The following is a 12,527-nucleotide window of genomic DNA, read 5'->3' as shown; positions in this document are numbered from 1 at the left end:
CCCAAACCATTCTGTGATTCTAAGAATTAAAAGCCTCTTAGCGGTCTCATTTCTGTTTAACCACACTCTTAATGCAGCCATCACATACACTACGTGGAAGTCCTTCATGAATTGCTGCCCAGCTGGCAGCAACTCAACATTTCAGACCTAAGGCAGAACGCTTTTTCACACTTTGTGTATCCCTCAGGCCAGAACGCACAAGCTGCGCTTGGCACAGGCTGGTATGGCTGCAGAGCCAGCGCTGGCACGGGTAGCAGAGCTACCAGATGGGAAATCTCACATAGCGGTGGGGAGTTCCATTCTGCATCCACATGCCCTGCGCTACACGCTCGCTCGCTCTCCACATACACGTGTCTTTTTCTTCTCTCTTTTTCCCTACACCCATATAGTAATTTCCCACTTCCTCCACGAGGCCGTAGGCCCGCCGGGGGCTGAAGCCAGCGCCCGGCCCCACAGAGCGGCAGGGCCCGGGGGGGAGCCGTGTGGGGCGGGGGATCGCGACGGCCTCAGGCCTCCCCCTCTCTCCCCGTGCGGCCGGGAGCGTGTGCGAGCGGACCGGCCAAGCTCCTCCCCGCCGCCCCGCCGCCGCCGAAGGGACGTGCGCTCGCTCGGCGCACCATGGAGGCGGCGTGGCGGTGGCTGCGGGCGGGCGGCGGGGCCAGCGCCCGGCGCTCCGCGGTGTGGCTGCTGCTGCTGCTGGCGGCGGCGACGGCGGCGGGAGGAGGCGAGGCGGCTGAGTCGGCGCGGCAGCGTGGGGACGAGCAGTGCCATTACTACGCGGGGGGGCAGGTCTACCCGGGGGAGGCGGCTCGTGTGCCAGTCTCCGACCACTCGCTGCACCTCAGCCAGGCCAAGAGTAGGTGCCGGGTGGGGCTGGGGCTGCGGGGGGAGCGCACGGGCGGGGGGAGCCTAACGGGCGCCTGTTGTCGCGCTGAGGGGCCGGGGTGGGCGGGAGGTGCCCGCAGTGCGCCGCGGGCTGAGGGAGGAAAGGAAGGGGGCGGCGGCGGCCTCCCCGGGCGGTCAGCGCCACGTCAGGCGGGATGGCGGCCATTTCCACACACCTCGTCCCGTCCCCTCCTTGCTCCGGGGGTCCCCCGGAGTCCCCCGGCGGCGAGGCTCTTCCCCGGCGGGCGGCTGTTAACCAGCCGGTGGCCTGGCGGCGCTGCCCGCTGTCTTCACCGAGAGCAGCCTCTGGCCCTGCCCGGCCTCCCCGCCGGGGGACCGTCACGGTCTGGTTGCGGGTGGCCCCCGCCGAGGACCCCGCAACTCCCGGATCCCTTCCTTTCCCTTCCTTTCCTTTCCTTTCCCTTCGCCACCCGGCTTCTGTCCGTAGCAGCGTGCGTGCTGCCCCCGGGAGGCCTCAGGAGGGAGGAAAGGCTGGCCGCCCCTTCCAGACCCATGTTTTTATCGCGGTGCACTGCCAGCGAGTTTACTGTTTCACAGACATTTAGCAAGGTGGGGGATTCCACAAACAGCGACTGAGCTAAGAGAAGCGCTATAAGCAACATACAGGAGTGTTTTGTGCTCGCACTGTGATTAGAAATACCGAACAGTCACCTCTCGTAACGCTTGCAGGTTGTTACTGGGCTTCGTTTGTCGCTTGCCTTTGTGCCTAAGCTCTCCTGTGGTTTAAATACTTTGTGGCAGAGCTAGGTGCAAATATCTCTAATGCAGGCACAGCGAGATGCTCAGAGGCCCCACCTGAGTTCCAGTGGTCAAATGCTCTCCAAAAGTCCTGTTCTGCAGAAGACAGAATAGAGAGAATTCACATAGAAACAGTCTTTGCTGTGCGAATTTACTGCCTCTACTGAGCCAGGGCATAACTTCCATTTTAAATGTTTGCAAACAGATACGATGAAAAAAATAGAAACCTAGCCAACATATTTGTAACCAAAACTGTTTGTCTTCTCCGCCCTTCCTAATATAAACTACTACAGCATCTCAGACAAGTGCTTTTAACCTCCTCAAAATCCCCTTAACTGAGAAAGGGGTCAAGATACAACGTATTTGATTTAGTTTATTTTCCTTCTCTCGCCTAATTTGAAGGTCAGTTGAAGAGAACATTTTGTTACAAAGAGATTAGATTTGGGGTGTCACAATTTTGTAAAGAGCAACATGTTTGAAACATTTTTTGAAAGCTCGAAATAACTTGGAGATCAATCCTTGCTTTCACTTGAAAATAGTCCCATACGTGCAAAGACTCAATGAAACATTAGAAGTCTGGGGCTTGATATCTGATCAGAAAGAATTCTGCAGAAGGCTTGAGAGAAAGAAGAGCATTTCTTCAAAAATGTGAACTGAAATTGTCAGTCATAACTACTGACCCTCTGTACTTGTATTGCTGCATCCCTTGTGGGTTGTACTGAGTGAAACCAAAGACGACTGACTGCCTTCCGAGTCACAGCCACCATCAGTCTGATGACTTGGGGTGTTTTTTGCAGTCCTTGTTAGACATCCTCACTAACTATATTTTACAGCTGTGGGATGTCCCAAGAAAAGACAAGCCAAACAATGCGGTCATCATCCAGATAACCATTAAGATTCCATATATTTTTCTCAGCAGCGTTTCCCTAATTTCCTGGAGCTGTATGTTGATGTCCTTGACATCACAAGTGTATTCAGATCACCTTGTATCTCCAGCATATTCTGTCCTTTTTCTCAGAATTCACATTACTTGGTGGAGGAAACAGATGCCGCCCCAGTCTTCATACAGGGCAAAAAGGAGGACCCTGGGAACTACAGGCCAGCCAGAAGGTGGTCAGGAGCAGTCAGCATAGGTTCACCAAACAGAAATCACACTCAACCAGCCGGATTGCCTCTTACAATGGTTCAACTGGCTGGATAGGCGAGGGTTAGGGTTGTGGATGTTGGACTTCAGCAAGGCTTTCAACACCATCTCCCGTGACATCCTCATAGGCAAGCTCAGGAAGCATGAGCTGGACAAGTGGATGGTGAGGTGGATTGAGAGCTGCTGAATGGCAGGTCTCAGAGGGCTGTGATCAGTGGCAGAGAATCTAACTGGAGACCTGTAACCAGTGGTGTTCCCTAACAGCCAGTACTGGCTCCAGTATTGTTTAACTCACTCATCAGTGACTTGAGTGAGGGGATAGAGGGACTATTCAGCAAGTTTGCTGATGATACAAAACTGTGAAGAGTAGCTGCCCCCCCAGAGTGCTGTGCTGTCATTTGGGAGGATCTGGGCAGGCTGGAGGGAAGAGCAGAGAGGAACCTTTTGAAATTCAACAGAGGCCAGCACAGGGTTCCGCACCCAGGGAGGAATAACCCACGACGGGCTGGGGGCTGAGCTGGTGGAAAGCTCTAGGGAGAGGGACCTGGGGGTCCTGGTGGACAACAAGTTGTCCATGAGCCAGCAGCAATGTGCCTTTGCAGACAAGAAGGCCAATGGTATCCTTAGGAAGAGCATTGCCAGCAGGTCGAGAGAGGCTCTACTCAGCCATGGTGAGGCCCCACCTTGAGTACTGTGTGCAGTCCTGGGCTCCTCAGTTCAAGAGAGACATGGAGCTCCTGCGGCAAGTCCAGTGAAGGGCTACCAGAATGACCGAGGGTCTGGAGCATCTCTCATATGAGGAAAGGCTGAAGGAGCCGGGCTTGTTCAGCCTCGAGAAGAGATGGCTCAGGGGGGATCTGATCAGTGTATATAAGTATCTGAAGGGAGGGTGTCAAGAGGATGGGGCCAGACCCTTCTAAGTGGTGCCAGACAATGGGACAAGAGGCAACAGGCGTGAACTAAACCACAGGAAGTTCCACCTGGATGTGAGGAAGAACTTCTTTACTGTGAGGGTGACTGAGCATTGGAATAGGTTGCCCAGAGAGGTTGTGGAGTCTCCTTCCCTGGAGATATTCAAGAGCCGTATGGACACAATCCTGAGCAATGTGCTCTAGGTGACCCTGCTTGAGCGGGGAGGTTGGACTAGATGACCTCCGGTGGTCCCTTCCAGCCTCAACCATTCTGTGATTCTGCCATTACTGTGAAAATAGCAGCTGGCAGAATACTTTTTTAGTATTTTAAATTCAAGGTTAATCCCTTTTGATAGGAATAGCAAATATGTTTCATGCGTTTTAATTGGATTTTTTAAAAACACAACTATCTTCAAGTTACAATTTACTTGGGAGTTTTAATTTAATAAATACATACTGCATTTTTAGACATTTTTCTCTAAACATGCTGTAGCATGTATTTTTTTGTGGACTTGAATTCTGAGTACTTTTTCATAGCTAAAAAGTAACAATACAGATTTGAACCATTTTATGCTTTTGGTTCACAACAGCTATGCATAACAAAATAGTGAAGGTTCCTGAAATCTTCAGCAGCTTCCCCCTCAGTCCAACAGATGTTCTGCCGTGACCTGGTCGTGCACACATGTGGTTTGTTCAGTATGCCCAGATAAGGTTTGTGCAGCCTTGGTTAGCGATTCACAGGACCCATGTATAAGCACAAGTTGGTCAAATTACTTACTTTCCACCTGTACTGAAACCTACTTTTCTTCTTCATTCTGTAACTCTGTTTCAGTGGTAAGGAAGTTTCATTTTGTAACTGTGTGCAGTAGCTTGTTTTCAAGCAGAAGGAGGAGGAACGGTTGTCCTTGCACACCAGCGAGCTCATGCACAGCTTTGAACATGTGCTTCTGAATCTAACTTTTAACCGAATGTTCTTCATATTTCAGTCTCCAAACCAGCACCTTACTGGGAAGGAACAGCAGTCATTAATGGAGAATTTAAAGAGCTGAAATTAACGGATTATGAAGGAAAATATCTTGTCTTCTTCTTCTATCCTCTTGACTTGTAAGTAAGACCACTGTTGACATACCAAGACTGAGAGCAGCTACACTAGACATGTAATTCATTAATTTTTCTCTTTTTTGGGGGACCTGTTTTTTGTTTGGTAAGGGTTTGGGAAAAAAGAAAGGAGTGATGGAAGAAAATATATTCTTTGCATTTGTGTTTTCATCATGCATTGGTAAAATCGTAACACAATCTTTGTCCTAATAACTGTGTTCACTAATTTATGTCTCCACATAAAAAAATAACTTCCATTCTGTAATACCCATCAGACAACCTTCACGTTCTGTATGCTGCTGTAAATCACTGCTGCAAATAGGAGACAGCATCCCATCTATATTGGGGGTGTATCCAAGAGATGGCATTTTCCATTTAAGCTCATCCCATAAAATCCTAAGAACATTTAAAGTTACCTTCCTTTATTTAGAATTCAGTAACTTTACTGGTTGGGTGAAATCTCTGCTTTCTACCAGAGAATCCCATTCTTTTCCACAAAATGAAGAAAAGAGGACAGAGATGCATAATTACCCTAATATTATAAAGGAAATAATGCAGCTCTTGGCCCTTAGCTTCAAGGCCCTAGAAATTGTGATCTTTACAACTCTATTTCTTCTGTAGTAGAAAAAGTTCAAGTCAAAATAGTTAAAACTTGCTGCTGTGGTTTGAGCCCAGCCGGTAACTCGGAACCACGCAGCCGCTCGCTCACTCCCTCCGTTCTTCCTCCCCCCGCTCCCGGAGGGATGGGGGGGAGAATCGGAAGAATGTAACTCCCATGGGTTGAGATAACAGCAGTCCAGTAACTAAGGTATAATACAAAACCACTACTGCTACCACCAGTGATAATAATGATTAGTGAAATAACAAGGGGAGAGGATACAATTGCTCACCACCCGCCGACCAACACCAGCCCGACCCGAGCAGCGATCTGGGCCTTCCGGGTAACTCCCCCCGGTTTATATACTGGGCATGACGTGCTGTGGTATGGAATACCCCTTTGGCCAGTTTGGGTCAGGTGTCCTGTCTCTGCCTCCTCCCAGCTTCCCCTCCTCCCTGGCAAAGCATGAGACTGAGAAAGTCCTTGGTCAGAGCAAACATATTACTTAGCAACAACTAAAAACATCGCTGTTATCAGTGTTGTTCCCAGGCTGAAAGTCAAAAACAGAGCACTGCACCAGCTACTAAGGAGGAGAAAAATGACTGCTGTAGCTGAACCCAGAACACTTGCAGACATGCATAGTAACAACAAATTACAGTATGGGCCTCTGGAAAAAAAATAAAGGCTTATTGTACTTAAATTCAGCCACTTAATATTCATAAAGTCTAAAGGAAAGTAACTGTAAAAACATTGAATCCAGATTGTAAGCTAACTGTAGCTTTATAGTCTTCAGTAATAAATCATTTGTAACTAAGCTAGAGTCTGAGGCTGGAAGATTTGTCAGGCAGCATTTTGGTTAAGTAGTTGAAGCAGCAATAAAAAATAAGTAAAAGCTGAAATCACTAATGATAAATCCACCATTTTAAGCTGAACAGAGAACTTACTGGATGCTTCATGAAATTCTGATTTTATCTTGTCTTACATTATCTAGTACATTCGTGTGTCCAACTGAGATAATCGCCTTCAGTGACAGAATTGAAGAATTCAGAGCAATAAATACCGAAGTAGTAGCATGTTCTGTGGACTCAAAGTTCACTCACTTAGCATGGTATGTATCTGATCCTCATCTTTCACTAAAAACTATTCAGGGGTCCATCTTAGCTGAAGAACAGTATCCCCACATTTTTAGCCTATGTAGGTATATCATAGTGTGTAAAAGCATAATGCTACTGATATAAATGTTTAAAATATTTTTCAGTGGTAAAAATTTTTAACCCTAGCCCATGAAAGTACCTTTATCTTTGAAGCTTGCTTAATACGTTCCTTGAAACATATAATGTCTCAGTCCAAAAAATACTAAAAATACAGACACAAGAAAAAAAGAGATAAGGACACAAGTATCTGTAAACGCAGACACTGTCCCAGTTCATGAGCACATTGGTATAAAGCACCTATGACTGATAGGAAAGAGGTCATTATTAAGGGATGTTGCAAAAAATCTAGTGAACATTTTTCTCAAACCATAAATAGTATTCAGAACAAAATATGTGCAGAACAAAAACGTCACTTGTATTAAATCCTTCTGTCTGTGCTGTTCTAGTTTGTGACTTGTAACTTTGTGTAGGGAATACAAATCTTTATGAGAAAGACATCTGTATCTCATTTCCTTCAAAGGATTAATACTCCTCGAAAACAAGGAGGACTTGGACCTATGAAGATTCCACTTCTTTCAGATTTGACACACCAGATTTCAAAGGATTACGGAGTATATCTCGAAGATCAAGGACATGCACTTAGGTATTTCACCTGGTTACAGTTATTTTTTGGGTTTGGTTTGGTGGTTATATTTAAAAAAGCATTTGAAAGTCTTCTTTGAGAGCAGATTTTACTTGGGGACTCATGCCAAGAGACAAAATAAACATTGCAAAACATGAAAAAAGGTCATAATGAGTCCGAAGAGGGGTTGAGGTTAATATCCTGTTTAACAGCAGTCATCAGCAGATACCTAGGGCAGGGCAAACAGAATTCCCCAGAATTGCAGTTACTCAGGGTCCTCCCAAGTCCAAGTGGAGTCAAGGCTAAAGGTAACTAATGGCCTCAAGAGATGTATCTTTCATAAACTTGATTAGTTGCTTTTGGGACCCCTGTAACATCACAGGGATCAACAGATGCTGTAACATCACAGCATCTGCAACATCCCCTGGCAGGGCCTGTCAAAGCATAGTTTTAGGTACTGCAGAAAAGTAGCCTATTTTGCTTTTAACTTATCCTCAGCTTGTGTCATCTGATATTCCATGTAAAATAATAGTAGGTTACTAGTATTCTAAGGTGTTGGGCATTGTATGGTGTTTGCAGAGATCAAATTCCTCCCATCCAGCAGACATAAAATAAACACAACACTGTAATTAGTTCTGTTTCCTAACACACAGCAAAAACCTGTTTTCACAGAGGCCTTTTCATTGTTGACGATAAGAGAATCCTTCGACAGATCACGATGAATGACCTTCCTGTTGGGAGATCAGTGGATGAAACACTTCGTTTAGTACAAGCATTCCAATACACAGACAAACATGGAGAAGGTGCTCTTTTAAATACTTTCATGTTGAAGATTGTTTTACTTCTACTGCAAGCTGTATTTGTAGCTTTTTGGAAGAAAGGTACTTGGCAGCACTAGAGACTAGCCTCATGTAGTGAGTGAAGTGGTTTGATTGCCCTGCTACAAGGTCCCAGTATCTCCAGAGGTTGCTTCTAGAATAGTAATTCACATTGTGCCTCACGTCCGTGAGAATGCAGTACATAAAGCATTCCTTAGTCTCAATTAAGGCATTATGTACCATCTGTCACAAGCATAAATCTGTACAAAATATGAGGCCATGAAGAATCAGGCCCAATATTTCAGTACATTTGGCATACTACAATAATGGAGATGCAGGCCATCCTTGTCCTGTGTCATTCATTGAGGATCTGTGACAAGTAATTGAGAGTGATTCATGTCAAGACACATGGTGATACTGTGAAAGTTAGACCATCATTACTTGTATTTTCTTTACAAGTGCTATGTGATCATCTTCCCCTGACAAAGCAACTTTCACTTCAGGTTATTATTTTGCCTCAAGAATTCATATTCCCCTAGTCCAAGCATAAGGTGAACTTTCACATTTCTTTAAATACTCTGTTTAATAAACACATTAATTTATATAAAGATTTGTTTAAATATTAATACACATATTCAGCAGCTTAACTTCTATTTCAACTCAATTTCACCCAGCATTTGAAAGTACCTTTATGTGAAGGTACAAAATCATTATTATGCTTTCCTGTACAGACTTAAAAAGATAAATGCTGATACTTAGGCTACACACAGTTCACAAAGGAAATTCAGCCTCATTCAGTTACAAAGCTGTCTTACAGAGTATCAATCTCCAGAGTAGCACATTTTTTTCCAGCTTTTGCAGGAATGCTGAGGAGAGCCTCCCTAGACACCTTACTGGATTCTTTGCACGGAATAGGGGAAAGAGGTCTCCACAATTCCTAACTGCATTTGTGGCATTTTGTCTGCCAGCATGTCTGAAAAGCAGAGTAATATGGCATAACACATTAGGGTAAAGCTCAGAGGGAGAGCTCTGAACAGAAAAGAACTTCACTACAGAATGTGCAACTGTACAGGTGGTCACAGTTAACTGCGAGTTAACTGCATCCTATAATCCCTTTACTCCCGAGCAAGGCTTCAAATAAAATCACTTGGTCTCTTGTGGAATCTTTGAACTGATTTCTTTGCTAAAAAATTCCCCTAGCATTGGTTTTCAAGGAATGTAGGTCTCTGTGTGGTCACCTGAATTTTATTAAGAAACTTCTGTTTCTACTAGAATAGCTGTTCATTCTCAGATACTGCTTTGCCAGCACTTTCTCTAGAAGGGCATGAGAATTAAACGAAGGCATAGATACCCGTCCAGAGATAGGCAGTTCCCAGTTAACAGAAGTGGTAGGTGATATCAGGCATAAACCCACACCACCACCCCATGTATGAAGAAAAATGCATATTTAATAGTTACATATATTTACATGTGATGCTTGTGTGCTCTTTTACTTCAAGTTCAGAAAGAAAATATCAAGTACACAAAAGGGTGTGTAAAAATACTTTTACTAACTTATTCTCTTTTTTTCCCAGTTTGCCCTGCTGGTTGGAAACCTGGCAGTGAAACAGTAAGTCACTGCTTATATTTAAATGCATATACTACTGAAAAACACTCAATTATCATTTCCACTAAAGCTATATCCAAAATCTTTGCAACTTTCAGTTAGATGATATGAGTAAACTCACATTATTACAGTTACAGCTTTTGGATTACTACTGGTTTCACTGGGAGCTCTATTATGTCTAGTGTGGAATTATTATTTCCCTCACACTAGTCATATTCCAATTATTTCAAGTTCCCTCTGTGTGAACAAAACTCTCTTGAGCAGCAATGAGTTTGTGCTGAAGAACTTGTTTCCTGTTAACACCTGATGGAAGAAGTTGGGAACTCTTGAGTCTGCCCTGTCTTCTCAGGTTTTGTCGATATAAATTCTTGGTTCTGTCAAGTCTTACTGTGGATCCTAGGCATTACCCAAAAAAAGAAAGATAGGAGTTCCCAGGTTGCTGTAGTATCTGACAGAGGCAGTGTGCCACTAGAGCTCCAGCAGAGAGCACTGCTTTCCTGCGCAACAGCTCTTCCTCATTTGCTACCATTCGCCTACATGTGACACGACAAGGAGAAGAGCGAAGGTTCAGACAAACACCCATTTAACGTGTTTGTGTTCTCTGGCTTGGATCAAGCCTCAGCAGAATAAGGAAACTTTCACTAGAGGGCTGAGCTGCCTAGTTCAGATGAGATCACTCATTTTTTTGAGCATGTGGCTTTCTTGTGAACCATCTGGTGATGACAAAGAGTTGTTGTTTAAGAGCTGTCTCAACCAAAAGCAGGTCCCAGCAGCCTCTAGGCAGAGTAGCGAGCACTGTAATTGATAGTAAAAACACTGGAATGTTAAAAACCATGTTTCTTTGCTGGAGGACTTCCCAGGATGACTGGAGGCTAGGAATCACCTCTTTCAAGCTAGCAGAGGAGCACAGTGATAGAAGCTGGATATTAAGACTATAAAATGAAAGAGGGCTGGCTGGCCTAACAAACATATTTTGGCTCTGGGAAGTTCTGCCTTCCATAACTATGGATCACCTAAATAATATGACATTAACATATTTTCTAAAAAACAGTCTTAGAATGCTGAGATTAACAGCTCTACTACTATCAGTTTAAAAATCTAGAACAATACATAAGCACTCCCTTTCTCCTCTGTGAGAAAGATGTAGATAATGTAAGCAGCAAAGGAGTTCAAAAAGCCTGTCTCAAAGATGTAGCCATGCCTTCTAAATGTGTTTGACTTAATCAGATCAAACCAGAGGAAGCCACGAGAGTGTGGTGGCCAAGGGAAGAACTGTAAGTAAATCCTAAGACTCCTGATTACAGATGTTAATTGATTAAAATATCTTGCTTTGGGGGCAAGAAACATACACGTGCGTGCCCCCAACTGCCAGAATTCTTCCTTTGGTAAGCTGCACTCTCTCTTCCCCCAATCAGTTAAATCTTTCTGCATTAAGTACCTTCGGAAGTAAATGGTAATCAAGTCAACTGATAAATTACTCTCTAGTGTTGCTTGTGGGATGGCCTTCGCACCATATTCTGAAATAGAATGCTGTTCTGGTTTTATGGTTTGTTGTGCTTGTGTGGTTTTGGGTTTTGACCAACATTTTCATTTTCTTTCTTGTACAGATAATTCCAGATCCAGCTGGAAAACTGAAGTATTTTGATAAACTAAACTGAGGCTTGCTCCTGTTGAATTACATAGGTCACATTCCATTTGATTTTTGCCAATAAAATTTCATTAATTTTGTTACTTTCCTTGCTTTGACTAACATGTAACCGCAGTAGACTACTGAAGGTCTTGTTGCTTAAACAGGAACTTAACCTGTGTGAAGTCTGGGTTAAGCAGAACTCCACCGAGCCCAGCCTCCCCATCCATCCCTGCAAGGCCTGCAAGGGGGGAGGAGTTCCTGGTCTCACCTAGAGGGTAAAAGGGAGACACCCAAGGCTGGTACTGTGCTGCCCAGCCCCTATGATCTCAAGAGAGCAGCATGTAGACAGGCAGTTTCTCACGTTACTAAGCTGTAAATCAGCTGCTTGAATTTTACCCAGGATTTTCTTTACAGCTGTTATCAATCCTGAAACACCAAAAAACATCAACACAGAGAACGTTCAAATAACCAAGCAACTGCAGCGCGATGAACGCAGGCCCAGCTGTTAACATGGCTATTTATAAGCAGCCCAAGGCACAAAAATCTAACACTCGTGCCTGCCCTAGAAATGGTGCTTGTGCCCTGAGCTGAGAAAATAAAACAGGACTGAGAACACCTAGTGACTGAGGAAAACCAAGGACATTTGCACACCTTGAACATTGCAGATTTAGGTCCGCAGCAGTGTAGCTATGTCAAATATGAAGGCCTCAGCCCTCTAAATGCATGTGGCAAAGGAATGATTAGCTAATGGGCTAAGGAATTGGGTTTTTTTAAGAAAGCAGTTTAATGGGGATGAAAAGTCTTAGTGAAATAGTCCGTAAGCAAAGACCTGAGTGACATACTTGAAATGAAAGATTATGTATATAAAAAAAGAGAACAGGGTTTTACAGAGATTTGGATATGCTGATGCAGAAGTTTAGCAGAAAAAAGACTGGGAAAAAAAAATGTTTGAGGGGGAAAAGGTGAGAGTTGGCCAGGGCAACAGGGTGGGAACAAAGGCAGATCCTTAGTTACACACTGCCTCCAGGAAAATGAAGCCAAAAGAGGGAATATGAGATTCCTGAATGAAAGAATAACATTGAAAATTTGGGGGAGGGGGAGGAAGAACCCTGAAGTCTGTGGGTTTGGAATCATTAGTATTTCCAGAAGCGCAAAACAAATGGCCAGCTAAGGATTTTGCTTACTGTTACCTACAAAAGCTAGTGCACTGTAGCAGTGCAGAAACCCACTCCTCTTCCATACGCACATTACTAATTCTTGCCAAGTGCTCCAGTGTATTTTCTATGCAGGTATCATCATCCA

The 12,527-nt window shown here is 44.4% G+C and overlaps 1 protein-coding gene across 2 annotated transcripts; it reads left to right on the top strand.

Moving 5' to 3' along the window:
• The first annotated feature begins 401 nt into the window (after positions 1 to 401).
• Positions 402 to 11,333, top strand: PRDX4 (peroxiredoxin 4). Of its 2 annotated transcripts, XM_030470991.2 has the most exons (8): positions 511 to 856; positions 4,686 to 4,803; positions 6,387 to 6,503; positions 7,070 to 7,192; positions 7,844 to 7,974; positions 9,564 to 9,598; positions 10,823 to 10,869; positions 11,203 to 11,333. In XM_030470991.2, the coding sequence occupies exons 1-8, from the start codon at positions 619 to 621 to the stop codon at positions 11,204 to 11,206; spliced, it is 813 nt and encodes a 270-aa protein (XP_030326851.1). In that variant the 5' UTR covers positions 511 to 618; the 3' UTR covers positions 11,207 to 11,333. The 2 variants fall into 2 exon arrangements, with proteins under 2 accessions (XP_030326845.1, XP_030326851.1); XM_030470985.1 differs by lacking the exon at positions 10,823 to 10,869 and having other exon boundaries at positions 402 to 856; positions 11,203 to 11,326.
• The last annotated feature ends 1,194 nt before the right edge of the window (positions 11,334 to 12,527 follow it).

This window comes from Strigops habroptila, chromosome 2 (assembly GCF_004027225.2).
Source record: "Strigops habroptila isolate Jane chromosome 2, bStrHab1.2.pri, whole genome shotgun sequence".
In the NCBI taxonomy this organism is placed as follows: domain Eukaryota; kingdom Metazoa; phylum Chordata; class Aves; order Psittaciformes; family Psittacidae; genus Strigops; species Strigops habroptila.
The sequence above is the reverse complement of the archived record's forward strand: the minus strand, read 5'-3'. Positions and strand labels throughout refer to the sequence as shown.

What these genes read in the sequence shown, in the direction of transcription:
- PRDX4 (XM_030470991.2), top strand. Translation starts at nt 619, where the DNA reads ATGGAGGCGGCGTGGCGGTGGCTGCGGGCGGGCGGCGGGGCCAGCGCC. An exon ending in AAGTTCACTCACTTAGCATG is followed by an intron (nt 6,504 to 7,069) that starts GTATGTATCTGA and finishes TTTCCTTCAAAG; the next exon opens with GATTAATACTCCTCGAAAAC. An exon ending in GATCAAGGACATGCACTTAG is followed by an intron (nt 7,193 to 7,843) that starts GTATTTCACCTG and finishes CTGTTTTCACAG; the next exon opens with AGGCCTTTTCATTGTTGACG.